The sequence below is a fragment of the Dermacentor silvarum genome, chromosome 1, assembly GCF_013339745.2.
Source record: "Dermacentor silvarum isolate Dsil-2018 chromosome 1, BIME_Dsil_1.4, whole genome shotgun sequence".
NCBI lineage: Eukaryota > Metazoa > Arthropoda > Arachnida > Ixodida > Ixodidae > Dermacentor > Dermacentor silvarum.
This window is the reverse complement of record NC_051154.1, coordinates 293,864,348-293,891,651: the sequence shown is the minus strand read 5'-3', so window position 1 is coordinate 293,891,651 and position 27,304 is coordinate 293,864,348. Positions and strand designations below refer to the sequence as shown.

The 27,304-nt window shown below is 47.9% G+C and overlaps 1 protein-coding gene across 1 annotated transcript in view; it reads left to right on the top strand.

Moving 5' to 3' along the window:
* Window positions 1-27,304, top strand: part of LOC119437224 (abasic site processing protein HMCES-like) — an 81,665-nt gene that overhangs the window by 46,351 nt on the left and 8,010 nt on the right. Inside the window, exons 7-8 of the mRNA XM_049660361.1 lie at window positions 5,190-5,305; window positions 16,289-16,369. Of these exons, the coding sequence (XP_049516318.1) occupies window positions 5,190-5,305; window positions 16,289-16,369 (197 nt within the window). The remainder of the gene's footprint in view (window positions 1-5,189; window positions 5,306-16,288; window positions 16,370-27,304) is intronic.

Genomic DNA, 27,304 nt, shown 5'->3' with positions numbered 1-27,304 from the left:
AACCAACGAGCCGCCTGCTCAGTCAGTGAAGCAGGGACCATGCGCGTGAGAAGTTCGGCGTCTGAAAGCCCTGTTGCTTGTTGATAATACTGCAGACGGTCGAGGTACTCGTTTGCACTAGTGCGATCGTGGTACCCGCTATATGTAGGCATGTCTACCTTGAGGTGTTGCTCTGCGGCGGCACCTACATTGTGTTCTGCAGAGCACCACGCCTAAACCCTGCCAACATGGCATTTCCGCGATCCTGACTGTTCCACGTGAAACACTCAAAATCAAAGCTACCGGTTTGTTCGGAAGCTGGCGCCACGTTAGCACTAGGTCTTTGATTATCTGCCGCTACATCCGACAACATGAACAAGTCTGGAAAGTCAGACAAGCCCGTCGCCATTGTTTGCTGTAACTTCAGTAGTCCTAGCTCCAAAAAACAGAAAAAGACTCACCGGATTGCCGAATTCGAACCACGTTGGTAGTGCCAAATGTGGGGGGTCTTCCCCAACCCGTAGTGCGTATAATCGCAGCTACGTAGGGTTCGGGCGAATAAGGCAACAAGCGAGTCAACTCAACAACGTTTATTGCTGTGGGCAATAAAACACACTTGCAGAGGGAAGTCTGCTCTGTATAATAAGTAATAAAATAGGCTTGCCTCGTCGCGTGTGATAGTCACACAAACGAGGTCACTCACGGTTGGGTTGCAGCAGGTATATCCGTATGGGCAGGTAGGTGTAGCGAGGTCAGAGCCCTCGGGGGTCTCTGTCACGCTCTTTTATACCTTTTTACCTTTTCGCGAGGGGAATGTCCTCCTCGCCCGTCAGATACTTTCCCTCTTCCCGCGCGGGCAAGCCGTCGCGAGAGGCGAGCGAGAACCGGGAGAGGGTAAAGTGCATCTCTCCCGTGTCCGCCCGCTCCCGCTGCGCGCGCATACGAGAAGATGTCCGCCCGCTCACGCCGAGTGCGCTACGTACGCAAGCGACGACGAGCGCCCGCGGGGGAAGGTGGCGGCATGTGCTCTCCACAGGTTGTGTGTTTCAGTACTATATGCCAGTGGCGCACCGACGGGGGGGGGGGGGGGGGCGTTTCGGGTGTTGTAACCCCCCCCCCCCCCCCCCCGGAGGCCGACGTAACCCCCGCTTTTGTTTAACCCCTTTTCTTTCCTTGCGCATTTGAGTACTGCAACTAAGATGTAAGATGCGCAATCATCTGCACACTCGCAAAAAGCACATTTTTTGACAATTTCCCGTGAAATTGTGCGCAAACTGTCAACCCCCCCCTCCCCCTGGCAGAGATCCTGGGTGCGCTACTGCTATATGCTCTAAAAGCTTGCATGCTGTACAAGTTAGGGAGATCGGCCTATAATTTGAGATGTCGAACTTACTTCCGGATTTATGCACGGTGACGATTTTACCAGTCTTCCACTCTCAGGGGACAGTGCAGGATTCTGACGATTTGTTAAAAATTCTACACAAGTATTTAGATATCCATTCTGCATATCTCTGCAAGAAGGTATTTTGTATGTTATTGGGTCCCGTTCCCTTTTTCGTGGCCAGATTTAACAAAAGGTTCAGTACTGCCTGCGTGCCAACTGAAAGGGGTTCTATAGGCTGATGCAAACATGGGTCTATGAGCGGGTCCCACCCGTTCGTTGTTTGCGGTAAAGACTGACTGGAAGTATCTGTTGAAGGAGTGTGCACAACTCAAGTTGTCATCCTGAGAAGCTGGGTTATCGTCACACTTCTTGGGATTTATGTCATTCCAAAATTTCCATGGTGCTGTAGTTAAGAGGTTCGGAAGAATGTTAAAAAAGTAATTGTTCTTGGCTGTCCGAATTTTCGACTTCATATCGTTAATTGCACTACTCACGCTGGCTTGAGTGAAAGGTGACGGCTTTAGCCTTAAAGATTTTCTAAGCCTGTTTACTTTGCATTTCGCATGTATTATGTCACGTGTAATCCATGGTTTAGACTTGTTAGACTTTATTGTTTTAGACGGAACATGGTTATGGATGCAGTAAAATACAATTTCTTTAAACTTGTGCCAGAGAACATTGATGGTAGTGGAAGCGTCAATGGCCAACTCTTCAAACAAAGTGTGTTGGAATATTAAGTAATCAAGAATACTTGTATCATCTGCTTTAGAAAAATCGAGAAAAGATTTCTGCGTTTTCGGTACAGTTAAAGGACCTTGCACTGGCATGACACAGTAGGTTAGCTTGTCATCAGATATGCCATCTTACATTTGTATTTTGAGATTTTCTGGTGCGAAGTGCTTACTGACAAACACCAAATCTAGAATGTTAGACGTAGACCCTTTAATGCGTGTAGGATGATCTACCACTTGACTCAGGTTAAAGTTGTGTGGATGCACGACTCTCACGGGTCTCCTGTAATCCGGCTTCACCGCGTGGCTAAGTGCCGGTGGCGGTCGTGGTGGTTGCGGCGCATTGCGAGAGATGGCGCGAGTGTCGCGATGCTAACGCCACCGAACGGCGGTGTGACTTGGGAGAAAAAGGTCAAAGGTGCTTCTTCTTTGGCTTGGGATCGGCGACCAACACACACGAACGCTTCGCACGTGCGCCGGCCCACTTCGCGGGACCATCTCGCGAGGCTAAGAGCAGCACACCGGTATGGACGAACACGGATCGTTCGAACGCGCCACCGATCGCGTGACCGTACACGTGAACGACTAGGCGATGGTGTACAACATGGGGCGAACATATTCGCTTGCTATCAGGTCGTAGTGAGTCGGACTTCCTTGATTTGTCGCGCGGACATATCTGAATGTTCTATTGATAGTAATTCGGCTAGTGTGTATTAGTGTATGAAAGGTGCAATAAATACCCCTTTGATTGTTTGCACTACTGTGTTGTCGTTCCTTTGTCCCAAGAGCATGTGTGAGACCCCACACATGGCGCCCAACGTGGGGCTCTTGGGGCATCGGACGATAAAGTTTTGCTCGGTTCGAGACAACCTTTGTTTCAACCGAAGCGTAGTCCTAGCGTGTATTTTGATCGCTAGTGTCGGCGACAGGCTTTCTTGAGTGAGGCGACGGTCGCTGTAGCGTGTTTGAACTTTTCAACATGCTCAGCCTTTTCGCGAGTGTTTTGTTGAAGTACACTCGTCGGTACGAGAGCGACGTGGTCTGCATCCTGGGAGAACGAAGCTTAGCGCCCGCGGAGCATTGGCAAGCCTGAAGCGAGTGAGAACGGAAGCCTCGTGGGTGGTTCGAATTTCTTATGTAAATATCTTCTTCTATATCTTTTGACTTCGGAAGTCGCGGCTCAGGGAGTCGGGTGGCCACGGGTGCCGCTACGGGCTGACTGGTTGCGGCCTGGCACTGGGCGCTTCGACACCGTCTGGGACGGTGGACGCCGTCAACTCGGATGCTGTGTGCACCGAGCGGGGTAGGACCACCTCACAGAGCTAACGTCTCCTCGCGGCTGCCTGTTGTGCCCATTTTGGGTGATGTTTTTTTTTTTGGATGCCGGTTGTTGTCAAAGTAGCGACGCATTAGGCCTAAGGCTTTACAAAGCTGCCTGTCGCACGTTGAGGGACACAACCTGGTGGACCAGGGTGTTCAGGTGTCGCACATTGCTTCCCTCATTAGTTCGCCTCACACGAATTGAAATTCTCTTTCGACTCAAGAAAGTAAGCTTTGTTCACGTGAACTTAGCATCTGAAATGCCGCCCGAAATTTTGCTAGCCAAATTGAACATCGTACTACGTGGGCGATGCCTATGCCGAATTCCTCTCCCTTGCACTACTTTAGTGTTTTTCAAGTGCGTTGAGTGTACGCAGCGGGAGCGGAGGCACCCCTGGTTTGCTGTCACCTGCACATCGTCTGCGCTGCTGCCCCGGCCTACGTATGAGCCACCCCTGGCAATGGAGATTCCTCTGGCCAGTTCGGTGCAGCGACTTCGGCGGCCGCCTATGTCCGGCTTGCAATGCTCGGCGGCTGGGAAAAGAGCCGGCAGTCACCAACGGCTACTGCTGCTCTCGTCAGCAGGGCGCGTCGGCGCGAGCGACGCTTGCTCTTGCCGACTTCTGCATCGCCGTTTCCGGAGTCCTGGGCTGGAGTCGTGCCATCGAATCTGCAGAGGTGGTGCTGTGACCAACGGACGCCAGCGATGAACCCCAGAGACAATGTCGGCTCGCATGTTGTGGATAACGTGTGGACATTTCCTCGGCGCGACCACTGTCGCATGTACTAACTTTCGTTCACAACGCGCGCGTTGATAGACCGTGTGACATGTTTCGCCGGAGTATGTGTAGTGATTTGAGGTTGGGGGGGATGTGGGAATGCGCAACTCTCGCCTGTCCCCTGATGTTGTATTCTCCGCATAGCTTGCGTCTCCTGTAGTCTGGCTTCTCCGTGTGGCTAAGCGCCGAAGGCGGTTGTAGTGGTTGCGGCGCGTTACGAGAGATGGCGCGAGTGTCGTGATGCTAACGCCACCGAATGGCGGGGTGACTTGGGAGAGTAAGGTTGAGGGCGCTTCCTCTTTGGCTTGGGATCGGCGACCTACATGCACGAACGCTTCGCGCGTGCGCTGGCCCACTTCGCGGGACCGTCTCGCGAGGCTAAGAGCAGCACACCGGTATGGACGAACACGGATCGTTCGAACGCGCCACCGATCGCGTGACCGTACACGTGAACGACTAGGCGATGGTGTACAACATGGGGCGAACATATTCGCTTGCTATCAGGTCGTAGTGAGTCGGACTTCCTTGATTTGTCGCGCGCACATATCTGAATGTTCTATTGATAGTAATTCGGCTAGTGTGTATTAGTGTATGAAAGGTGCAATAAATACCCCTTTGATTGTTTGCACTACTGTGTTGTCGTTCCTTTGTCCCAAGAGTACATGTCTCACATGTACTCTTGGGACAAAGGAACGACAGCACAGTGGTGTAAACAAGCAAAGGAGCATCACATTTTGCTCTCATGGTGCACGTTGATGTCTCGTGCTGCAACGATTCGTGCACCGCTTCCCATTATGTAGGTGTCGACTACTGTTGAGGCTGTCAAATTTTTTAGTAACCTTGAGTCGTACGTTTTTTTCGATTAGTATGTTTTTTCTTGCATTTTTTCCAAAACGTATGAATGAGAGTTAACTGTAGATTGTTTATTTTGTGTATTGTGTGCAAAGCCACTGCTGGTGCCTTTTACACTGTGTAATTGTGATTTGAATTTTACAGCTCATTCGCTCTCTCACGGTCCAGTCTCCAACGGTACTCGACTGGCACCAGGTGCCAGACTTGGTTGGCAACGTCAATAATAAGGGCAAGCAGTGCGTCCTGCCCATGCAAAAGCCGTGCGTATCATCTTTGCACTTTCTCTTTAGCAAGCCTTTTTTTTTTTTTTCTGCCTATCCTTCAAGCCTCGCCTATTCACGTCCTTTCTCGGGAGTGCATATTACACACACTGTCTAGCAGATTTCCTGTGTGATAAACAAACTTAAATGCATGCAGGGATGCATCCGTTCCTATCTTCACTGTAATTACTGGTGCTTGGATTTTAGGGACATGTGCAGATTTTGTAATGTATCCCAATGACAATGTCGTCTATGGGTAGCCCACTTTGCAGGTGGTTTGTGGTACCCGGTTTCCGCGAGCTTTGTTGTCCTGAATTACTAATTGCAAGTGTCCCAGTGTTTTATGGGTTATGCTGACTGCTCAGATTTTTTATTTAAGCGTCCCGTTATTGAGTGGACACGACAAACGCGCTGTGCAGCCTTTCATACTCACCGACGACATCTTTACATCAGCGGGGAGCAGAGCAGTTGTGGCATCTTTTTTGCAAACACCGTATTACTCGAAAATAGTTCGAACACAAATATAAGCCGTCCTCTTATATTGAACTCACTCATAATTCAAATATAGGTCGAAGTATTCTTTTTAGAAAAACAAAAACTTTGAGCATGACACACCTATTGTATTTACCTTGATAGCTCATTTTGGATAACATCCTTGAGGAAAAAACGGTCAACCTATATTTGAATAAATATGGTATTTTCCCAACATGGTCATGTTTTCAGAAAACATGCGGCCTGTGCTGTGCCTGCGATGCATCAATGGAGCATGTTATCTTCCTGTGCACTGGCATTTTCCCACTCATATATGTATACTGGCCTTCGCCAGTTTCCGCACTTGGCTTCAAGGTGGTAAAGAGTCAACATTTGGTCAGAGTGAGCAATGCACGAGTCAAGTACTGGTAATGGTAGGGGTCATTAGAGAGGTCACAAATTATGGCAGTTGAACAATGTTGAACCGTTCTTTTTTAGTGGGTCGCACATATGTAGAAGCATTTTTTTTTAAACCGCCATTGAGGACCACTCAAGAAGGGCACGGTTGCCTCTCCAAACTGCAGCAGACATTCTCCAGCCTAAAAACTATTCTTGTATTAACATTCGATTGAATATAATGCTATTCGATATTTGCCTCGGCTCGAATTTCGTAAGTTTTCAAAAAGAGCGAATATACGTTTTAAAATGCATAACCGACTCGGTTTCAATGAGCAAGTTTCATTGCCATAAGGTCGCCCATAGCCAAGAGAGGCCAAAGGCGAAATTAATTTACAGTCGCCGACTGACTTTTGCACCTGCTTGATAATTCAAATGTTGATCTCGGGGCACCACCACCATCTCTATTGATCCAGTGTGTGACGTCGACGTTCTGGGCGCTGAAAGGTGTCAGACTCAATTTTTCAGACATAACCTGTGTGCAGAACGTTGTTAAAAATTGTGTCCTTGAAGATAGTTTGTGCAATTAGGTTTGTCCCCTGTACTCTCAGTTTTGCTAGCGAGATGTTTTTTCAGCTTCCTGAGAGCTGTATGGTCACTGCAAGTAGATTCGCGTCGACTCTGTAGCATAACCTTGGTTGCTGACACCCAGCGAAGCATCGCTGGTTAGGCATAATGGCCTAGTGGGTGGTAAACTGTTGCGGGCTGTTTGGCGCTCATCGGTGATCGGGCCTGAGATCATGCGCACAGGCTACACTAATAAGCATGTTCCTAGTAAATTCGTCTGCGCGCTTACTGGACAGAACGGGTTAATCTCGCGTGTAGGCATAAAGCAACGTGCTGGAATGTACAGTATACATCTGCGATCAGTTTCGGAGATAGTTCTAACACTTACGCAAGATTTCGCATTACTCGGCACCAGACTCGTTAGTGTATATGGCCAGCAGCGTTTGTGCCACTGTGCCAAGCTCGCTATCTGCACACAAATATTCTCAGTGTTATCGCACAAGCACTGGGGATCTGACCGAATATGCCTAGTAAATATTTACCGCCCCCTTGTGCATAGCATTTTCAACTATGGTAGTGTAGGTTATGGTACAGCTAGGCAATCTTACATTAAAATACTTGATCCAATTCATAATCTTGGCCTACGATTGGCGAGCGGTGCCTACAGAACATCGCCGGTGCAAAGTTTGTACGTTGACTGCAATTAGCCTTCCTTACAGCACTGCGTAGTACTACTTAAGCTTTCCTACGTACTGAGAATTCGGTCGTCACCAAAACATATACAGTAAAAGCTCGATGATACGATCACGGCTAATACGAATTTCCGGATGATACGAATTTTTCTGTGGTCCCGGCCGAGCCCCATTACTTTGCAACGTGCTAGAGAACGGTTGTTACGAATAAATTTTCAGCCTGCGTCGGTTGATACGAATAAACGCCGCCCCACCGACGGCCGCGAAAGAGAACAGCGCGCAGTCACGCGCTTTCTCTCCTTCTCTTTTGGTGCGGAGGCGCGGCGCCGGACAGCGCGGACTCCGCAACTGGGCGCGAAGAGTTTGAAGCGGTGGCGCTTTTTGGTGCTTTTGTACTTTTCCTCCTTTTCTGCGAGCCGTCAGGTGGAGTGGCTGCTGCGTTTCGGGCCGCGTTCTTCTTGTTTGCGCCATTTTGCCTAGTCGCAGCGAGCTATGTCTCGCAAGCGGAAAGCACTCTCCTTTAAAGAGAAATTAGACATTCTTCGAAAGGTCGATGAGGATCCCAAGAGGAAGCGGACGGAGTTGGCCAAGGAGCTAGGCCTCGCAACGTCAACACTGAGCACAATTGTTGCACAGCGAGACTATCATGAAAAACGTGCTTTCGTTCAACGTCAACGCGAAGCAAGCGAATTCGAACACGCTTATTTCGAACATACCGCGCACTGACAATGCTCTTAGCAGCGCGCCAAATCATGCGGCGGCGCCTCCGACCGGCATTGCTCCGACACTGCCATAGAGCAAAAGCTCAGGAGAGACCCCTCAATGCCGCGCGCGAAGGAATGGAAAAAAAAAAGAACCCGCGGCGGAAATTTCCTTCTCTCTCAAATTACAAGGTCGCCGTTTCTGCATCGCGCCGGAACAAGCGTGTACGCGCCGACTAGAGTGTTCTAGACAACCGTATTCTAGCACTCACTAGTGCCGACGTCTCAGCCACGCGGATAAAATGGCAGTGAACCCTTCTCCTCTATTTTCTAGTCACATGTTGACCTTGCACGCTGCGGCAGCAGCGCAGAGGGAAGCAGCGGCGGAGGCACAGTCGGGCCAACGAAACTGCCACGCCCGCACACGCTCGCTTTCCGATAACGGCAGAAAACGAAACTTCAGGGGGCGGCTAAAATAAGCTGGCGCCAGCACGGCGGCGGGCGCGCACGGAGATGCGCGGAGTCGAAGGTGAGAGAGCTATGAGGGAGTTGAGAGGGAGGGCGAGGGGAGCCACCGAAGCGGCGGAGTTGCCGCGGCCAAATCCGCTTCCCTGCCGCCCTCCTCCCTCACCTTCGACGGTCTCCGCGCGCACCCGTGTGCCGGCGCCGCCCGCTCGCTCCCTGAAGCTTCGTTTTCTGTCGTTATCGGGAAGCGACCACTAGCCGGCGTGGGCAGTTTCGTGGCCCGCGCTTGCTATGCGCTTGCGCGCCGCGATATTTCACGACTCGTACCGTTCGTGCATCGTGCTATGGTGCACGAATACTTCAAAAATACGTCCGTTTAATTCGAACAAATTTTCGGGCCCCTCGAGTTCGAATTATCGAGATTCGACAGTAGTTTTAATTGTGTTTCGATGATACGAATTTCGGCTAATACAGTAGAACCCCGCTGTTACGTTCCCGGGTGCTGCGTTTTCCCGGCTGTTACGTCGTTTTCGGCCGGTCCCGGCACAGCTCCCATAGAACCCAATGCATTGGTAACCCCGCTGTTACGTCGCAACTGTGGGACCGTTCCCGCATCATACGTTGCGAACTGCCACACCGCGCCGGCCCGAGCGGCCATTTTGACTTTTCATGTCGCTTGGCTTGGTTGCTTGACGATGGCATTGGCCGCTCAAAGTGCTGGGGGCGACATTTATTACGTATTTTCGGTTTCCGCCAGCAAAAGTATGGCCTTTGATATCCGCTTTTGCTATCTAAAGATGATGTCTATGACGCGTTGCGGCCCTAAAATTGGTTTTGGCTCATAGATGTTCCGTATAAAGTCCAAAGGCGATAACGCCGTCGCCGCGCGCCGTATGCTTTCTTTCGCGCGCGAGACGCAGTCGTCGGCTCCTCTCGCACGCTTTCACTCGCACATACAGCATACGTCGCCGCGCGCCGTATGCTGTATGTGCGAGTGAAAGCGTGCGAGGGAAGCCGCGCGGCCGTATGCTGAATGTGCGAGTGAAAGCGTGCGAGGGGAGCCGACGACCGCGTCTCGCGCGCGAAAGAAAAGCAGAGAGGAAGCGCGCCTCCTTCCGTTGCGCTCGAGGCACCAGCGAGGGAGCGAGGGGGGGGGGGGGGGGGCTGTAGCGGGCAGCGTTGTGCTCTGGCATCATACTGCGCGGCGGCGCGCGCGCGGTCCCGCGGGCCCAACTTGAAAGCGATCTGCGTGGGGGTAGATTCTACGCAGTGTAGGTGCGTCGGCGGCTCGTGGCTTTGTGCGTGCTGCGTGTTCTCGGCGCTCAGTTAGGGTTGAAGCGATAGACAACAGCACGAAGGTCACTTCGCTCGCTTCTGCAGCGGCGCTTAACTGCGGGTGTCCGCGCTCATCGAGTGTGATGTGTTCATGTTTGCCTGTGGGCGCTGACACTATGTTTGTTAATTAGTTAATAACCGAATGTTTACAAGTTTATACAGACGATAAATCTACTATTCTTACTTTGTATAGCTCACCGCAATCAATACTTCGGCTGTCGGGCGAAACTACTTTTTGTCGCACGTAAGAATTAAAATAATATTGTGTGCAGTTCAACACTACTCCCATTTCTCAATTTTTCCTGTTTCCTGGCTCTTGCGTTTCCCGGCTCTTACGTTTTTTTTTTACGGTCCCGTGAAAAACGTAACAGCGGGGTTCTACTGTACGAATATTTTTCGTGACCCTGTGAGATTCGTATCATCGAGCTTTTACTGTATGCCACAACATCGTAACAAATGTAACTCCATCGTTACACTATACAAATAAACCCAACATGATTCAGCCACTCGTCTTACGACACGAGGAATACTGTCAGAGTTATGATATTCCTCATGAGGTCTTGCAGGTTGCTAAAAGGCCACAAAGAATGGCCCCATGGTGTGATCTTACACAGCTATGTGATTAGTCAAAAATGAAATGACGCACCACAAAAACACATAATGCAAGAGTTTGGTGCTATTCAAGAGAAATATAAACATCACACAGAATTTTACACAGATGGTTCTAAAACATAAGAATATGTGGGTGTCGGAACCATAACAAAAAATGGGGAAAATAGCATTCGGATAAATCATTTTGTTTCAGTCTTTACCACCGAAGTTTATGGGATACAGACAGCAGTTAAAGTATTCACCACCAACAAGCTGAAGAATGCTATCATTTATACCGATTAAGTGCACTTGGTGCTCTAAACTTAAGCTCCGCGTGTGCAGCCCTCCTTGGTGATATCCTAAATGTGGTGGTTTATAACAAATACTCAAGAACCATACGATTCTGTTGGGTCCCAAGCCATGTTGTGATACCAGGGAATGAAGCAGCAGATAGATGTGCCTCCATGGCAGCTCACAGCTCCGATACTTGTCTTGCTCAGCTGCAGTGCATGGCTACTGAAGACAGATGACTGGCTAAAGTCAAAACTCACACAAAACTTCCATACAAAGACAGTATCCGAGCGAATCGTAAGGCCCTGTCATCAAAGTGGCAACAGGAATGTTACTTGCAACGAAACCTCCTGCTTGGCGAGTGGAAGTCGTGCAGTCACCTGCAACGCTGACCCGCCGTGGTTGCTCAGTGGCTATGGTGTTGGGCTGCTGAGCACGAGGTCGCGGGATCGACCCTCGGCCACGGCGGCCGCATTTCGATGGGGGCGAAATCCGAAAGCACCCGTGTACTTAGATTTAGGTGCACGTTAAAGAACCCCAGGTGGTCCAAATTTCCGGAGTCCCCCACTACGGCGTGCCTCATAATCAGAACTGGTTTTGGCACGTAAAACCCCATAATTTAATTTTTAATTTTACCTGCAACGCTTCTATGAAGTGATCCTATGTCGACTTCGAATTGGGCATACACACCTGACACACAATTTTTTACTTCGCAAAGATAATCTGCCAACTTCCGAGAAGTGCCCTGAACCGCTTATAGTAATGCACATTGTTATGACATGTCCACATATTGAAACAGAGACGGAAGCTTTTACAGAGTCTATATAACTTGCATATACCTTTACACCCCCGCCTCAATATTGGGGGATGATCCGCTAGTGTCTTTCACTGACCTATTGGACGTTTTAGATGACACCGTTTTTTTTTTTTTTTTACACAGACCATAAAGTAACTCTGCTTTCGCTGTCTTAACATTTTATTTCTTAATGACCTGTGTCTGGCGCAGCATGGCCTTGGTTGCTTTTGCACCATTAAAAACACGAATTAACTAACATTCGAATCGAATATTGAACATCGAATAATTCGATTCACGAATATTCGATTTTTCGAATATCACTACCTTTGGTGAATGACCCAGCCGTGGTCGATGCCTTGACACGCGCAGCGTTCCCACAGTGCGTGATTGTTATCGACACACGGTTCGACCTGGTCGACCAGACCAATCAAAACAATTTACGCTACAGTAACAGAAGGAACAACAAAAGCAGTGCATGTGGAAAGCACGCATGTGGGAAGATAGGGCAGAATTAGCCACCAGAAGGCACGCTGATCGCATCGAATACGCGTGATCTAGATTAAAACACAGCGCACATGAAGGTATCAGCACTCGGCACACTTTGTCCCCATTTCAGATCGCTTTCAAGATAGGGCCGTGCCATACGCAGCAGCTGCCGGAGTAGAATGTCCTCTCCCTCTCCCTGATGCCTTGCTTGCGATGGAAGACGGCGTGCTTCCTCCCCGCTTTCATCCCTTGTGCGCGCGATAGTGAGCTGACATCGTCGGCTCACATACCCTCGCATGCTTTCACTCGCACATAACGGCATACGGTGTGCGGTAGCGATTTTATCGGTGTGCGGTGATGCCCCCGGGCCTCGCACTGGGGGGTGAGGCGGGCGAGGCGACGGAAAGGGAGGGGGGGGGGGGTGTTATGCTTTGTCTGCTGCTGCTTAAGCGCGGGCGCTGTATCTTGAAAGCGATCTGCGACGTGGGGACAAAGTGCATACGCAGAGTGCCGGTAGCTTCGTATGCGCTGTACTTTCGACGTTTAGTTGGTGTTGAAGCGAGACGAGAGACAGCACAAAGGACAGTTTTCCCACTGCTGCTGGCGTGCTTTCTCACTCCACCGTTTTCGTGTTCATGTTTACCTGTGCGCTCGTGACACCGTGCTTGTCTATTTAGTTAGTAAGCGAATGTTTACAACTTTATACGGCCCAATAAACTACCATCCTTGCTTCGTATAGCTCTCTACTAATTTGCTATCGCAATTGATGCTTTGCCTTTTGGGCGAAACTGCGACTTTTTCTTGCTATTGTTTAATTGAACCGCGAGATACTTCAGTCGGGTTCGTTGGTCCTGTCAACGTCGAATTAGCCGAAGTCGACTGTAAAGACACAAATGTGCATGAAGTGTTTTAGGCATTCCCATCATCCCCGTACAATTTACACTGATTACTATGACAATGCAGGCTTCCCTGCTTCGTTTCGCTTGAACGCTAGCACCACTTTTTTTTCTATGAGTTGTGCATTTGCGGTGCTTTGCGCTAGCTGCACTTTGAGAGTTGTCCGAATTAAGGATTTTTTACTGGATGTACTATATATAATATAATATTGTTGGGGTCGGCAAATTTCCACATACAAATTGTACATTACTGTTTACATGCTATTTCTATTCATATTCATATGTTCGTATATTTTCCATGAACTGACTGTTTAAGTCCTGGTTACTGTTCTTAGTCTTCTAAACAACTATTGCAAACTGTCAAAAGTGAAACAGCAAAATTTTTTTTACATGTGATGAAGAAACCAAATGGGTTATGCAAACTATGTTTTCGCTTTTGCAACAGAAACTTAGATGACAACTGCTTTCTGCTCATAGCCTGTCATTAAATCTTCATCACAGCAGAATATTTCAGTATCTGGACCCCTCCCTCCTCCTCCTGCCCACCCGAATAACTGCACAATAGACCCTGCTAGTTAATAACGTTACCTTGTGCTTCCACTTCCATTTTTTTTCTTTTTACCTTAAAAAGAATTCGTTTTATTTCATTCTAATTTGGCATGTGTGTTCATTTTATGTATGCAATACTTGTATTGGTTGTACTATACTAAGCCCTTTTAATTGCGTTGTGTTATGTGACTGTATGAGCGCATGTATCTTTTCGTGTAGCATCATACAAGTTTTTGTAATGTCAAATGATCTGTTTTGTTTACCTGTATGCCTAGATCTTATACTAGTTTGTATGTCTTGCTGTGTTTGTCACCTGCCAGTGATCACCTTGGCCCTGTCAAGCTGTTTTACACAGATTTCTTGCCGAGGGAGCCACCAACATATTGTAAATGTTGACAAATAAATATATGATATGATGTGGTATGCATGATATATTTTCATGGAAACAATAAAGAAAGACCAAATTAAATACGAAACGTCTGTTATATCGGAATGTAAGTTATATGCTGATCCATTGTAACATGTGGGCTGTACTTCCATAGTTTCAGTAGTATTGCCTGTAAAGTAGTAGATTGAGTGTTTTTCCATGCTTTAAACTGCATGTCTCCCTGTGAGCTACCACGTGTCATCAACGCTTTGTACTTCCAAGGAGTGTTGGCACTACCACACTTACGTCACATTGCACGGGTCATACTTTTTTCAAAGGTGGCTTACGTAGCAAAATGAACTGAATATTTCAGACAGTTTGACTTTTAAAAAATAATTTGTAGGTATTAGCTTAAAAATAGTTGACAGCATGCACCAGTAATATTTGCCTTGACAAAAGAAATATACATTTCTTGGCAGGGGGAGCAGCCCCCTATTTTCCCGTTTCTCATTTGTACCGGCCTGCATTCTGTCACCCTTACTTAACACTTTCGTGACCGCGGGAAAATCGGTAGTTTTCGGGTAGTCTGGCTATTATTTTTTTTCCTGCCACAGGAAATGATTCATGTTGAAGTGTATGGTATCAAATTGTAGAAGAAGAAATTATCTTTCCAATGGTATTAATTTCAAACAGCATATTTATTAAAAATACTTCGAAAAAAATTATCAAAACAAAAAAATCGCATCAAGAACGAGAAAGATCGATAAAAACATCAATGCTGCTTTGCACAAAAAAATATTTTAAAAAATCGAAATATACGTTTTCAAGAAAAGGGATATATGAAATCAGCCTGCAAATATAAGCTCTGTATCTACAAAAGTTCTTGAGGCACACGGGTACACACAACACTTCGGAGCGCGATTCCAAGGTGCACTACCGGCCGTCTTCGTGGACAAGACTCGACTCTCTGCGCGTCCGCCGGTAAATGATTCCGTCCGAACGACGTTTACATCTTGCAGATAAGAACTGTGACCTTTAGAACACGCCGGAAATCCTTACGTCGATACGCGGCAGCGATAACACGGTCCGAGAAGAAAGCAAAACTGAACGGCGGATACCCGTCGATGTTCCGGGGCGGTTTGCCGCACTTTCTTCGTCCGTAATGAAGTCCGACGAATCGAAGTCGTCTTCCGAGTCTGTGCTGCTGCGATCATCCGCAAATTCGAGCCCAGATGCGTCGGAAACCGTCGAAACTCGCCGTTTCCGTGGAGCGGACGCGCGCGACGTAGGTGCCAAACGACGAGCGCTCGTCACCCCGACTATGCAGGCGCTTTAAAAATCCCCGCGCGGTGGAAAAGAGAAACACAAAACCGAAACCGATAAAATAGTCTCTCTTTTAACCCGCTCGATGGCGCTAGCTGTCCGGAGCGCTCGGAGAGGCGCGAAAATTCAACTTGTACCATCGACAACATACTGTCGACGGGAATAGGCGCGGTCACGAAAGTGTTAAGAAATATTTGTACACCATTTCTCATGCTATGAGATTGGGCAGTGTGGACAGTAAGCTTTTGGCTGCACTATAAAAAAAGCAGGTGGGCATCTTAAAGGAGTACTGACATGAAAATCTGATGTCCCCCTTCTTTTCTTGCTTTTTTTTTAGGTAGCTGTAGCATAGTTACGATACGAAGCCCCAGTTCCTCGAGAGCACCGCAAATTATTACTGCAACTATTGAATGGCCTGCCCAAAACGCTCGTCAAGCGCTGCCTGGCCTCTGACATGAAAAAGGTTACTTCTCTCATTACCAAAAGCGGAGGGGGCGGGGTGTCGTGGTTGAAGGGCAAACAATGACTGTGCCATCGAAAGCTGCCAAACTTTCTCCTGCAATTGTTCGCATCTCTTGGAAATACAGGGGGACGCTTTCTACCCTATTGTCCTGTTGAGTATTGAATGCACTCGGCTTTAGCCGCCACAACCCCAATGTATGTGTATGCATCAGTAGTATCTGGTACCACGAGACCTCCGCAACAAGTTTAGGTGACGAAATAGGTAACTTTTTTCTTGTTCCAAGCCGCACTGCTCTTGGCGCGTGCTTTGAAATGGTCGTATTGAAAGTTAACATAATTATTTGCAGTGATCTTGAGGAATTGAGACTCCATAACGTAATGGTTGGGTCGATGGCTATCCAATCTTAACGTAATGAAAACGGGAAAAAACTTGTCAGAACTCCTTTAAGAGCATATTGTCAGTCAGTCTATGAGGCCTGTTGCTTGCAGAAAATATAGGTTACATTGGTAGCTTTCATCTATCAATGTGAACCAAGGACTCTAGTGTGACACTGTAGGTTGTGTTCTTTACTTGTCTCAATCGAAACACTTCCAGAAAACCACGGCCAACCTTGATGGATACATGGCTGACTCGCTCGAGCAGATCTGGAGGCGAGGGGCCTAGTACAAGCCACAGGTAGAGGAAACCTTTTTTTTTTTTTTAATCATTAGTATTTTTTATTATTTTATTATTGTTCGTTGTATATTATGCAGGCCTACAGTGCTGCCATGCATTATTTTAGAGCAGTTTGCTTGTTGCATGCCTGTGTAAAAAGTAGCAGTGTGCGAAAATTAGAAATTTCGAATATTTGATTTGAATTCATTATCGTTCGATTCGAAACGCACTTTTACTATTTGAAATATTTGAACCCGCAAAAATTGCTGTTGTCAAATGTTTAAGTCAGCTTTGCTGCAGTACAGCCGTGTTCTGCGGCGAAGCATGCAAACTGTATTCAAGTGAAGCACATTTTCCGTGCAGTGAAGCATATCAAAAGTAAAAAGGGGTCACTGTTGCGGGGCCCCTGCTGGTGCTGATGGCTACCCCACACTATCAGCTCAAGCAGCCACACTGTGCTGCCTCTTCATGCACCCGGACAACAGCAGCCATCAGGTGGAAACCTCTGTGTCTGCTACTAATCTGGCTAAGTGTTCCTAAAACCACGGTTTCTAAACTACAAGTTTGACCAAGCAGCAAACTTGGCAATGTTTTTAGACCCTCGCTCTAAAGTAGTTGAGTACCACTAGGATGCTTCAATGGCAAACTGGATTAAAAACCCGACTTTAGAAGCAAGGAAAATTGCAACACCAAGGAACCCAGACAGGTCAACAAAGAAAGCTTCTGAAAAGGTTCCTTCCATGTCAGCACTGCCGAAAGACTTCGATTAGTTTATTAATCAGCACCAATTTTCACAAGCACAGGTAGAAAGATATGTGCATGATGAAATTTTGGGCCAGAAAGAAGATCCACGAGAGTGGTGGTGTAAGCATGGTGCCCACTGTTGGCTGAGCTTGCGAGATACCTGCAAATAAATACGAGACACTCGCGTGTCCATTGAGCAGCTTTTTTCAGTGTCTGAAGGAATTGTGACAAGCAGGAGGTTGTCGCTGCTCCCCGAACATCTCGAGCAGCTATCCTTCCTTCATGACGACATTAAAAAACTGCAGTTATGACACCATCAAGGCAAAAGTGTGGTACTAGAAAATTTTGTAGACCACCAAGCATAATTTTCCTGTATGTTATTTGCTTCCCAATAAATGTTTTTTTCTTTTTTTCTGTACCTTTGGCTTATGAAAAAAAAATTTTTTCTTGCAAAACGAACAGTATTTGTATTAAATAATTTATTGATTCGATTTGCTCTTGGTTTTCAGTATTCGAATTTGATTCAAAATTGAAAATTTGACATTCACGCACCTTCAGAAGACATCCATCCAATATATTGTACAAAACAACCACGTAGATCAAGGTTCCAACCAGTTTTCAACAGTTCAAGCAGCCATGTTTTCAATGTACCTTCCGCCAATAGATTGTATAGTTTTGACCCTCTTGTGCTTCCTGTTTCAAAAACTGTTATTCAAACAAAGCAACGTGCAGTCGTGTTTTAAGTGCATAGGAGTGCATTCTTGTTGGCAGTTGTGCAACATAATAAAGTTGGACTTGGATATATCCAAGTCGAAGAGGATTGCGACATAGTTCGATATATATAGTCCATTTGAAATATAAGTGTGCCTATCTCTGAAGCCTGTCTGAAAACTGCACGTCTCAGGCAGTCTCCCAAGAACGTGAAGGGCGGGAATTTACCAATCTCATGGAGCCACTCAGTCAAAAGATCAAATGCCATTTATTTCTTGTGCAGCACATGTATCAGACAGGTAGGCCTCTTGTGTTTTAAATGCATAAGCATTTCTATGGTTCCGTGCGTCCGTCCTTCGCGTAAGACGATCGCTTTCAAGATAAAGCCAGCAGCAATGTTTTTGCCAGCTGTGGAAGAAGACGACGACGAACGCGCAAGCAGTGGCATGAGCGCGAGGTGCAGTATGGGAACGCTGGCATGATTTAGCAGCATCGGAGCCAGCTGTGGGAGATGACGAACGCCCGAGCAGTGCCACGTGCGCGTCTCTGTGACCACGTGATGTGTGCAATCAGGCATGCACTAGGCACACCTTTAGTAGTAAGCCAGAACTGTGGAGCAGCAGTGGCTTCAGATTGGAACCTCATCAGCGCACCTGGCGCTGCCACCTGCAGTCGTTTGCTTGCCTCATCAGTTCACATTGCACCACCTTCCGCAGCAATTCGTGTCGCCACAGCGCTGCCACATTTACCGTAATGGTGCTAAGACGACCACAGCCACTGAGCAGTGCTAGGATTACCAGCAGTGTTGATTGTGAGCACTCAACACCACATCATTCAGATAACTCCCTGAGGATATTCTACGTAAATTTTTTGAAGCAGCATGGCAATTCTTTTTCTGATAATGTATTACTGCAGTTAGTATGATTCACCACACTAATACGGCTGTGATGCGGTGAAGATACTCAAGCAAATCCGGTATTATGGGGTGCAAATAAGAACTGCTTTTGCATGTGATATCCAAGGGGATGTTGCAACTGTTGAATATAGAGCTGGGTCCGATATGTCCGTGTCCGATTGTGCCTTCTTTTTTTTTTTCTTGTAGTGGATGTTTAGCAGATCCTAGCAAGTTCTTTGTGTTTTTTAGTGAAATCTCGGGCAGGAGAACAGGGCAACATGCTTGCAGGCAATAAGCAGCAAATGCTTTTTTACTATATCTCATGTTATTTCCCTTTGAAATTGTTCACAGCAGATTTTTAGCAGATCCTAGCAGATTTAGAATAGTAAATTGGGAGAAGTCTTACAAAGGGAAATTCCAACACACGGAGCAATAATACTGCCAAAAATTACTGATGCGAAGATATTCAGGCTGCTGGGTAGGTATGTCAATGAGCATTTAAAGTGGCCCTGAAACACTGTTTATCAAAGTTAAGAAATGCATTTGACACTAAAATACACTACTTCAAAAGTACTTTGCAGCAAGAAGTACTTCATTGCACTGAGCAGAAGCAGAGTGGTTAGCAATCAAAGAACATGTTTGATCCCCTTCACGGTGTTTCTGCGCTTTCTACAATGCATTGCATTGCGAAAGCTATGGCAGAGTGGGGCGGTGCCCACAACGCTCCGCCTACTGAATGTCACCATGGCATGCCTTTCAAATTTGATTTTTGATGTTCACCTAGACGCCACTACTTCCGATTTTGGCGCCTATGACGCGCCAAACTCGAAGGCTATCCTTCAGCTTGAGTTCACGCTATCTCATCTCGTTGCCGTGCTACAGTGTAGTACATGGGTTCTCAAAGTGGGTTCCGCGGAACCTACGGGTTCCGCAGGCCCCTGCTCGGGGTTCCGCGAGCCACTGATAAATTTTCCCTGGTCCCGCTCTCGACAAGTGTCTAAAACGGCGAACACGAGGTGCGCTTGATCCAAAGAACCTCCATTACGAATGCCCGAGTGTCAAAAAGCACATCACAGTGCGTAACAGCAACGCGCGAACTGCGCAATAAATACGCAAGCAGCGTGTAGCCGCCCAACCTCTGAGAACGGGCAGCGCGCCTAAGCTTTCGCACTTGAATCTCGGAGGCCGTAACTTACCACCATGCGTCTTTCTCCTATTTGTAGATAGGGTAGGTGCCGATAGCGTGCGCACTGACCTCCAACGCAACGTATACGTTGGAGGAAAAAAAAAAGAAGAAAAAAAAAAAAGAAAACGCGGAGCACCGCAAATGCGCGCCGCAGAAGAGCAAGAACGGCATAGCGTCCAACCGAAACGAAGCGGCGCAGTCCTGCGTCGCCGTGGTCCTCAGCGGCAATCGTACGCGGCACGTGACTGACAGCAACGCCGAAGCGCTTCGTGCCTAATTGTGCCTTTAAAGCCTTTATTCTTGCGTTGATCGCCGCGCGTAACACCGCGTTGGCGGCTAGCCACGTGCCTCCGTAAGTGCGTAGTCGCTATCTCTGATCGCGTCGATAACCACCGCAGTTTCGTCCGCAGCGGTTGCGGCAAATAGTAGTTTCGTTTTCACTCGATGCGCGCGTCAGCTGCGTGCCTTCACAACTGCGTAGTCGCCTCCCATGGCAGCGTCGATAGTGACCGCAGTTTCGTCCGCACTTCTTGCCGCGAAAGGTAGTTTCGTTTTGACTTGGTGCGTCTGTCAGCCGCCTGCCTTCTGAACCGTAAAGTGACCGTCCATGATCGCGTCGATAGCGGCCGCGGTTTCGTCCGCACTTCTTGCCGCGAAAGGTAGTTTCGTTTTGACTTAAGGGCCGTATTCTGAAACGTTTGCCTAGGCCAAATTTCTTTTTTCGCTTTCAGGCGTGCGCTGATTGGCTGTTTTAGCAAAATTGGATGAGCTGAGCCTGCCTTCTGAACCGTAAAGTGACCGTCCATGATCGCGTCGATAGCGGCCGCGGTTTCGTCCGCACTTCTTGCCGCGAAAGGTAGTTTCGTTTTGACTTAAGGGCCGTATTCTGAAACGTTTGCCTAGGCGAAATTTCTTTTTTCGCTTTCAGGCGTGCGCTGATTGGCTGTTTTAGCAAAATTGGATGAGCTGATTGGGTGGTTGAGCCCGACGTCATTCAATTTTGTTCAACCAGCCAATCAGCGCGCACGCTGATTTCGCCTAGGCGAACGTTTCAGAATACGGCCCCAAGTTGGTGCGTGCGTCAGCCACCTGCCTTCTGAACCGCAAGGTCGCCGTCCATGAACAGCGGTTGCGGCAAGCAGTAGTTTCGCTTTTACTCAGTGCAAAGCTGTCGAAGATAAAAAGCACCGGCTACATCGCGATGGACGGACAATTTGTTGGCGAGCAGCTGAGTGGCGAAAAAATAATCGGGATGTGCGCCCGTTGGTGCAAAGCGCGTCTCAGATGAAAACGCGCGCCGCGAAGGATGTCGCGAGGCCTTCGCCGCTGCTAGCGCTAATCAGTCATGAGATGAAGCGAATTTCAGCTTCCGCACTGGTCTTGTGCTAAATAGAAACAAGATTTGACGATTCATTGAGTAAATAAAACCGTGTTGACGTAGTGCAGCATTTGTTTGTTTTCTTGATACCCTCGATAATTCGGTTAAATCGGGGGGGGGGGGGTTCCTTGGCACTTTATGGAGCTTAGCAGGGTTCCTTGGAATGAACGTACCTGAGAACCCCTGGTGTAGTAGATAGCTGCGTGTGGTCGTGGCCAACGTTACTAGACTAGCTTCAGTTGTAAAACCCTCCGCCCGTGCGCTTACCGCCGCTGTCGCCACTCCTTGGGCAGCCTCCAGATGGCGGCGCCATTTCATCGCGCTCCACCGCAGATGCCTCGCCGCAGCCTTGAGCTCGTGCAGATGGGCAGCTTGCGCGTGTTTCACGCTCGCTGGCGTTCTCCCTATAGTCCGAATTAGTGATACCATGCCAAGTTGGTATCCACCTACAGTGATAACATATATCCTTTCACCTAAACCTTTCACGCAGTTTACTTTTACCATACAGCAGCTTGGCACATTTTCTTGCTGCTTTTACTTGCTTAACGCTTTGGTCTGGGGCAGTTATACGCCAGCTAGCGAGACCAAATTTGTTATCCACAAAAAATACCGTAAAAACCCGCGTATAATATGGACCCGCATATAATACGAGGTGTTATTTGGGGATAGCAATAACGAAAAAAAAAGTTTTCACCCGCATATAGTGCAAGCGAGGAAAACCCACAGAAAGCATTGAGAATCTAATCTCGTTAACTCGAACATGCTTAATTCGAACTGACGCTGTGGTCCCTTCAAGGTATGTGTATTGCTATGGGCGAAAACGCCCGGTAATTCGAACGCGAAAGCATTTGCGACTGTTAATTCAAACATACGGCGCACCGACAATGCCCTCAGCAGCGCTCCAAATCAGGCGGCGGCGCCTCCGACCGGCATTGCTCCGACACCGCCATAGAGCAAAAGCTTAGGATAGACCCCTCAACTCCACGCGGAGAAAAAGAAAACGAAAAAAAAAACGCGCGGCAGCAATTTCACTCTCAAATAGCAAGGTCGCTGTTTCACCGTCGCGGCGGAACACGCTTGTACGAGCCGACGTCTTGGCCAACTTCCCGACGACGGCAGAAAACGAAACTTCAGGGAAAGGGCTAAGTTGGCGCCGCACTGACGGGAGCGGCGGCGAGCGCACGCAGAGCCAGTCGAAGGTGGGGGGAGCTACAAGGGAGTTGAGAGGGATGGCGAGGGGAGCCACTGCCACCGAAGCGACGGCGTTGCCAAGGCCAAATGCGCTTATCTGCTGCCGTTGCAACTTTGCAACTGGGATGTCATCCCAGCCGTGAATGCTGCCCCCAGTGACGCCGAAGTGCCGCCCTGCGGCGCAATTTCCAATGGACTCAACAACTAAAATAACTTTCCTTTTAAAGGCAGCTGGGTACTACTTTCGCAGTCCCGACATCGTGCGAGATAGACTAGCGAACGTGCCGATTCTTAGTGTGGTCAAAATGGCGCCCGTTGAAAGCAGCAGCAGCCTACCGACGCCACCACAAGATGACGCATACTCCACTACGAGTCTTGATGATGATAGCAGTGAGCAAAACTGAACCCGAAATTGCAAATTTTATGCTGAAAACTTTGGGATCCGCATATAATACGAGGCAGAAATTTTACATGGTAAAATTTAGAAAAAACCTCCTATTATACGCAGGTTTTTACGGTAACAGCACAACTTTCTTGTAAACCAGTGAATGCTTTATTAAAGAAAACAAAGTAAAAAACTGTATGCCCCTATATATAGCTAAGACCTAAACTGTCACAAGGGACACAATCTAGGCTAATGATTTGGACCTACGTGGAAACCAACTCCACCTACAGCAGCTTGGCACGTTTCCTTGCTGCCTTTACTTGAAGACTGGATCACCGCCGCTGCTCCAGGAACCTTGCCTAAGAATGCATTTTTATGCAAGGTATGCGTGTATGCATGTGCATGACTAAATAGAAATTAGCGTAGCTTGCACAAGTGGCGCAAAGCTAAAGAAACAGCGGAGCTGATCGGCATCTAGCTGGTCCTGGCCTTATACGGGTTATGCTTTCCCAGAATTTATTGATTATTGATTGATTAGCTATTGATTGGTATTGCAAGGTATTGGCCACGTATTTGGGCTAGACTAAGCACTACCAAGTCATCCCTAGCATTTTCCGGAATTTATTGTTTATTGATCGATTAGCTATTGATTGGCTATCGCAAGGTGATGCGAGGCGCAGCTGTGCGCAGTGACGTCATCGCTAGGCGAGGTTTTGCGAACACTACGCGGGGAAGCAAAAAGCTTTAAGAGCTCCGCTGTTAAAAATTTAATGATGCGTGCACTCAGTTCCTGAAAGCGCAAGGGGCACCCAACACGACTTAGCGTATTCTCTGACAGCTCTTCTAAGATGACCCAGAACAGGTCACCAAACATCTCTCTTCGTTTGCATTTTATTTTATTTTTTTTCCGGTTCGACAGACGACGACGGAAGGTTCGGGAACACTTTCGGCACCGCACCCTCGGCAAGTGTCCACTTGTCTCGTAGCACCTCAACCATCTGTCTATTGATAATATGCACAAACACTTTAAGATGTCCTGCTCATGAAAGTGTATTGTGCAGAGAGTTCCCGGTCGGGCACGAGGAATCGCTCTGTTCAAAGCCGAGCGAAAAGTTGCATTGGTGGGAGCACACAAGAAGTGGCGCGCCGAACTGTCAACATCGTTCAAAGGAATGCAGCACGTCGGCATCGTCTGCTAATATCCTTAACAAACGCGGCGAAGGCTACAGTTTCGCGGATGACATGCTTCCTGAAATCCACTTTCAACAACCAACCACAGAATACACCAACGCTGCACCGCGTATTTCGTCCGGCCACTTCGCGTAGCCAGCTAGTGATAAAAGGAGCCGCCGGAGCATTCTACTCCGGCGGCTCCTGCTGACGGCGCAGGTGCCTTATCTTGAAAGCAATCTGCGATGTGGAGAAAGTGCGCCGTGTGCTGGTAGCTTCATATGTGCTGTGCTTTCAACGCTTTGTTCACGTAGAAGCGAGAGGCTGCAAGATCAATTCGCTCGCTGCTGCTGCCGCACTTCCTCGCTCCAGCGTTTTGACAGCGACTTTCCGCGATAATCGAGTGAGATGTGTTCATGCTTACCTGTGCGCGCGTTACAACTTGCTTGTTAATTTAGTTAGTAAGTGAATGTTTAGTTTGTACGGCCGATAAAACTACTAGCCTTTCGCGGGATCGAATCCCGGCCACAGCAGCCGCATTTCGACGTACCCGTGTACTTAGATTTAGGTGCACCTTACAGAACCCCAGGTGGTCCAAATTTGCGGAGTCCCCCACTACGGCGAGCCTCGTAATCAGATCGTGGTTTTGGCACATAAAACCCCATAATTTTTTTTAAAAACTACTAGCCTTACTTCGTATAGCTGTCTGCTAACGTGCTATCACAATCGCTGCTTCCCTGTTTGGGCGAAACTGACTTTCTGCGCGCGTGGCATTGAGGGGTCTCTCCTAAGCTTTCCCTCTATGGCGGGGTCAGAGCAATGCTGGTCGGAGGCGCCTGCACGTGATTTGGCGTGCTGCTGAGAACATTGCCGGAGCATGGTATGTCGCAAATGCTTGCGTGTTCAAATTACCGGGCGTTTTTGCCCATTGAAATACAGAATTTACAGGACCACAATGTCGGTTCAAATAAACCGTAAGTTCGAATTGGGCACATTCGAATTAGCTAGATTCGACTTTATATGCTGCCATTCAGTAGGCTCTCGACGACTAAAGGCGTGCGCAGGGTTAGGCAGTAGCAAAGACAAAGCTGTTGATTGGGAAGAATACTTGGTTCTGCTAGCCTATGGCCAAGATTATTTTGTTAGAAAATATTTTTCTCGTGCATGCGCAGCAACATTTTTGCAATTGGTCAATTGTCCAGTGGTAGCACGAGGTCGCAGGATCAAATCCCGGCCACCGTGGCCGCATTTCGATAGGGGCGAAATGCGAAAACACCTGTGTACTTAGATTTAGGTGCACGTTAAAGAACCCCAGGTGGTCCAAATTATTCCGGAGTCCTCCACCTTGATGCACTTCATAATCAAATCGTGGTTTCGGCCCGTAAAGCCCCTTAATTTCATTTTGTTTTATTGTCCAGTGCTACGAGAAATTCTCATACCACAAGTTGGCCTTTTTCACAAGTTTCACCGATGATGAGTGGCCTTGTGGTGAGCTGGTCTAGACCTGCAGATATGATGTGTACAGATAAATGCATGATATGATGCATTTTTCAGCGTGCTGTGGGCACTGTTATGACTCGTCCTTCAGCTAGCGCTGATTAAGAGTGGTGCGTGGCTCATGCCTTGGAGATTAGGAAGTGGCATGGCACCTGGTGGCCTGCCATCTCCAACTGCAGTATGCATTTCTACAAAGTGTGACCGTTGTGTTTTGTGGCGTGGTGCATACGTTGAAGTCAATGTACCTCGCCTGGAGGAAATAATTTGCTGTTACCATATTTACTCGTATATAACGCAACTGCGGTTGTAATGCGAGGGTCGACTTTTCATCCGCGAAATAAATAAAAATCATATAAGCACGAATGTAACGCGAGATGAACAGAACGACAATTGGTACTTTATTCAGGGAATCAACTCCGAAACGGCTTCTCTTCACTTATCATGGTCGCCTGAGAAGGAGACGAAGCTTTCTTTGGGTAGTATTTTTGGGCGATCACTCTGGGAGATAGTTTCACTTTCGCGAAATTTCACGTGACTCTGCACCGAAAGCGGCCCTGACAAGTGTTTCTGGCGCTTTGGCTGATTATCAGTGCCAAGAGCACTGTCGGCCGTTTACTTCGAGGGTTTCGGTGCTGAAACAAGCTAAGTCTCGCGAAAGCGAGACTATTTATGAATGTGATCGCCCGAGAATCAAGTCATCCATACCATCAAGTTCATTTGAGATTAAGTACTGAAAAAACCACACAGCCGTTTCATTTGGGGACAGTACCAGGCCACTACGAGGCCCTTCCGACCGGCCCCGTATTTACAGAGGGCCTCCCATTGGTCCTCAATGACCGTCAAGCCGCGGCGGAGTTTCCCAGCTCCTTGGCCATCAAAATTATTCATCTCTCAAAGCAGTCATCATACCGAACGCTCTGCGTCGCCATAATGTTGCGAATGCACGTAATCGAAGCGCGAAAGCCAAAGGGTAATGCAGCACCGTAACCGTAACTATGGTGGCTAGAGTTCTAGTCCCCCTATCGTAACGCCAGTCACAAGCGCAGCGAAAATAGCGGTCGACTTGTCTATGATTGAATCGAGACGTAAACGTACAGACTTGTCTACGATTGAATCGAGATGTAAAGGTACAGGTTGTCAACGTAACTTTAACAACCGGGAAATTTAGAATATTTGCTTGAAAACTAAATTTTTGCCGTAGAGTCCAAGAAATGAAAATCATGGGGGGGGGGGGGGGGACGCGTTACAATCGAGTTCCCGTATTTACTCGATTGTAACGGAAGAACAAGTTCATATTTGGGCGTAGCAATTACTGGACAGCGATGTAGATGATCCCTTTGAGCCCTCTAAGAATACGCAAAAGTCAGAGCTATGGAAGCACCGTGGAATGCAGCGGCCATGTGGAATGCCCTTTGTGGAAACTGAATATTTCTGCCTTGGAGCACAGCAAGATAATTAAAGAGAGGAATCATCTCACCCGCGCCATTGTGGACGAGCGACGATTCAACATCTTGTATATGGCGAGGAGGAAACCGGCTTCAAGCTCCATGCAGTAGAATAGAAGCGTGAATTGCTGGGCTAGTTGGTTCATGTAGCGAAAAAAAAAAAACAGCGAAAACCAACGCTCAGGACCAGAAAGAGGCACACACACAGTCGCCGGACTTACAACTGATTTATTTGAAGCATCCACATACTTTTATACACCGCTTTTCCTGCGCAAGCGCATGTGCAAACGAAGGAAACCAATCAGACATATTTAAGAAGTCAAACCCCGATAAAAACCGCCACTCTTTCTCTGT